The following is a 3,669-nucleotide window of genomic DNA, read 5'->3' on the forward strand; positions in this document are numbered from 1 at the left end:
ATGGATTCCCTACAGGACACCGACAGCCTTATGGGCTAGATGTGTGGCTCCAAAACTGCCCCTTTACCACACCCCAAGCCTCGCAGATGGTATTGACAGTGTCTCTCCTGGCCCTTGCTATAGCTTAGTCCCTTGTCCTCACTGGGCTCTCCGCACCCGTCTCTGTGCCCCAAACTGGCACTAGGCTCTCCGCAGCCCCCTTTGGCAGTGCACCCCTTGGCACTGGGGTCTGCTCACCCCCTTTACTGCACCCTTCTCTGGCACTGGGGTCCCCAATGAGGCCTTCTCCTTCCCCAATAGCCTCAGCCTGGTCCTTCGGTATGTATAAACAGCAACTTAAACATGAGCCCCTGGGCTATAACATAATATAAGCTGTTCAGGGTGTGCTCTGTCCCATTAGAAGTCCAACTTCTCCCAGCACTAAGTGCTTTGTAGGCTATTGGAACCTATTGAGCTCCTAGAGCCCAATTAGCCCAGTATACAGCATATCAGGCAATCCCTACATCCCTGGGCAATTCTTCCCTGGAGGCTCCTTCCCCTTAGCTGCTGCCAGAGAACTCTCCCTCTAGTACCAGCCTTGGGGTTTATATTTGCCCACTGCTCTGCCTCTTCTAGTCAGCTGATTGGGTGCAGGTGCAGGCTAATTGACTCGTTAGCCTGTTGCCACAGTAACCTTCACCTGTGGGCTCCTGTCTGGCTCTTAGGGCCCTCTCCCTATGCAGTTTCTGCTCTTACAGGAGCAGGCACCTTAGTGCCCTGCGGGGCACAGTCTTTTTGAATGTCCGTCTCTAGCCCTAGTGAAGCTAATGGGAATTATGATCTGTCAGCATCTCACAGAATTATGCCCATAATTGTGCCCAAATTAGTTTGCATGAGCATTAATATTTTATCATCCAAGGAAAAGGTCTGAGCCAGGGAACTTTTATGTACACCAGTAATCTTTATCCCAACAGATATTTTCATTGAAGGCAAGAAGACTACTTGAATGATTAAAGCTTTACACATTCAGGTCCTTAATTTGAAGATTACATTCCTTTAGCAACATTCAATTTGCTTGTACTCTCCTAGCTTATAAAATATCACCCATTAATTGATAATAACAGTTCACTTAAAACTCCCAGTGCTGAATGTATTTGTTTGTAAACATTACCATATTTTAATAGCTAATTCTCCTGCAAAGTGTTTGTAATTTTATAAAATTATGAATCTCAAAGACAAAATGTACATCTTGGAGTAATATAGGAATAAAATTATTCTGCAAACATGCGTTTATATCATCAAAATAAAATGGATAAAACGGAATACATACCATCACCAAAAAGTGCTTAAAAAGAACCTAAAAGATACTTTAAAAAGTTTGTACAAAAATGGAACAGAGTAAAATTAGATTTGGGTTACTTAATCTGTCACTTGGCAAACCATGGAATACGAACATAAACGGGACCTGATTTTACCCTCTAAAGCAGTTGTTCCTAATTTTTCTGGATCTGTGAGACCGCTACTGGTTGGCTGGCTACCCCATTTTCGGACTGAGACTGAATCTTCCAGCAGAATTCCTGTAGCCCTCCAGATACCATTTGTGGGTGCCATAATCTTACTTGGAATCACAACTTCTAGGTTGAGAACTATTGCCTCCATGTCATAATAGCTTCAGACTATATTGTGAAAACATTTTTTTTCTAGTTTTTAATCACATTTGTTTGCAAACAAATTTTAGCAGTTTACCTGATTTATGTTGCAATTTTAGAACATATGGCTTCATATCTACAAGATAGTGATCGAATTCTGCATCCAATTTCTCCCACGTTTCTTCTTCACTATTCATTGTGTTCTTTTTATCAGCTAGCCTACAAATTTAAGTTGAAGAAAAAGAGATGCATGAAAATCTCCTTTCTCAATACATTACTATAATCAATTTCAGGTCTCCACAGAAATAAGTTACATAAAAAAACCACAGAAACAACATGACTATCTTATTAGCAATACAGTCGCACAAAAATGTATGTGGTGGCTCTTTGCAAAGAATAGCTATTCCGGTGTGTAAGTCCCTCAGACAATAAGCTTTTTGGAACTGGGAATGGGCAGAAACCAACCACACATAAAAGCATTCATCTAGGCCCGTCTCGTATCAGAAAACACTTAACGAACCTTTGTCTTATTTCCTAGCAGCTACTAAAGAAGATAATTTTCATCAAAAATAATAGTTGTTCCTGCCTAGAACCTGGTGAAAGAGAGAAAAAAAACCAGGAAGAAAAATAGTGTAAAGGGAATATAAGATATAGCACTCACATATTTGTTTTTTAAACGGTGCTTTATTCGGGGTGCCAGACTAATTTGTCACTTCGCAAACCTCTCTAACTCATGTCCTGTGGATCTATATAATCATTAACCTCTAATTCAGGTGACCATGTTGCATATGTACCCCGTATATTTTGGGCTGCAGTTAACGGGTTCATTTACACCTCAGCAGCAGTGGCAAGGCGTACGAGGTGCACTGGGGTACACGTGCACCCCCTGACTGACCGTGCTCCCCGCTTAGGCGATGGGGGCAGGCAGGAGCACTGGTGCCCCCTGCAAGCGCTAGCCGATCACCGCAGCCGCTTCCACACCATGCACACCATACAATGCACCGCGGCTGTCGCTGGATTGCCCCCGCCCCGAGTCGGCGGGACTGGTTGCAGGATGCCCTCCCGACTAAAGCAGTACCAGTCGTCCATGCTCAGCAGTACAAATGCTTACGTTTTGTGCTTAACTGTGCGCACGAGTAATCCCCGAAGCCACGGAGGTTGCTAACAGCAGGTGCAGTTAAGTACAGACAGAATCCAAGCCTCCAGACCCAGGTCTTTACCTTCCCAGGCCTGTTCACGTGCACGCGAGACAGAGGCGGCAAGGCCTCCTCCCTCGCGCACCACCGCCCCCAGCTCTAACGCTTCCGCGCCTCACAGCAAAGGGGAAAAGCTGTTTCTCCTCCTCCGGAGCCTGGCCCGGGGTGCTGTGTACCCGTCACACTGCCCTGCCGTCGCTTCCACCTCCCTGCTACAACCGTGACGCTGCGCTGTGCGATGGCCAGAGCTTCCTCGTCCCCCTGGAAGCACACCGCACCACACGACACATGCACTGCACCGCACCACACCACGCACGCTACACTCATGCAGCACCGCACCATGCACTACGCCACAGACTGCACCACACCACGCACGCTACACTCATGCAGCGCTACAAACATGCACCACGCCACAGGCACTGCATCGCACCACATCACACCATGCACGCTACACTCACACAGCACCGCACCATGCACTACGCCACAGGCACTGCACCGCACCATGCACGCTACACTCACGCGGCACCGCACCATGCACTCCGCCACAGACACTGCACCGCACATCACACCACGCACGCTACACTCACGCAGCACCACAACATGCACCACACACAGACACCGCACCGCACGATGCACGCTACACTCACGCGGCACCACACCACAAACCATGCACTATGCCAGACACTACTCACGCTCCCCCACAGCACACTGCACACGCACACTGCACTCACGCTGCCGCCGGGGGAGGCCTACTGTAGGAGGAGGTGCAGAGGCCGGCCTGCCCCGGCCGAGGCGCTGCGCGGGGGCCGCTGTTCGCGTCGCGTCGCGTGGCCCCCGCTCTGAGG

At 48.4% G+C, this 3,669-nt stretch overlaps 1 protein-coding gene across 6 annotated transcripts in view; it reads right to left on the reverse strand.

Annotated features, from left to right (window-relative positions):
* Positions 1-3,669, reverse strand: part of CEP112 (centrosomal protein 112) — a 276,328-nt gene extending 272,659 nt beyond the window's left edge. For 3 of the 6 annotated variants that reach the window (XM_006017352.3, XM_025196261.1, XM_025196265.1), the window contains exons 1-2: positions 3,556-3,669; positions 1,726-1,847 (exon numbers count right to left, since the gene is read on the reverse strand). In XM_006017352.3, the coding sequence (XP_006017414.1) occupies positions 1,726-1,825 (100 nt within the window). In that variant the 5' untranslated portion in view covers positions 1,826-1,847; positions 3,556-3,669. Of the gene's footprint in view, positions 1-1,725; positions 1,848-2,148; positions 2,222-2,739; positions 3,430-3,555 lie in introns of those variants that run through there. The other 3 variants (XM_025196263.1, XM_025196262.1, XM_025196264.1) reach the window with 3 other exon arrangements.

The sequence above is a fragment of the Alligator sinensis genome, unplaced genomic scaffold, assembly GCF_000455745.1.
Source record: "Alligator sinensis unplaced genomic scaffold, ASM45574v1 scaffold282_2, whole genome shotgun sequence".
In the NCBI taxonomy this organism is placed as follows: Eukaryota; Metazoa; Chordata; order Crocodylia; family Alligatoridae; genus Alligator; species Alligator sinensis.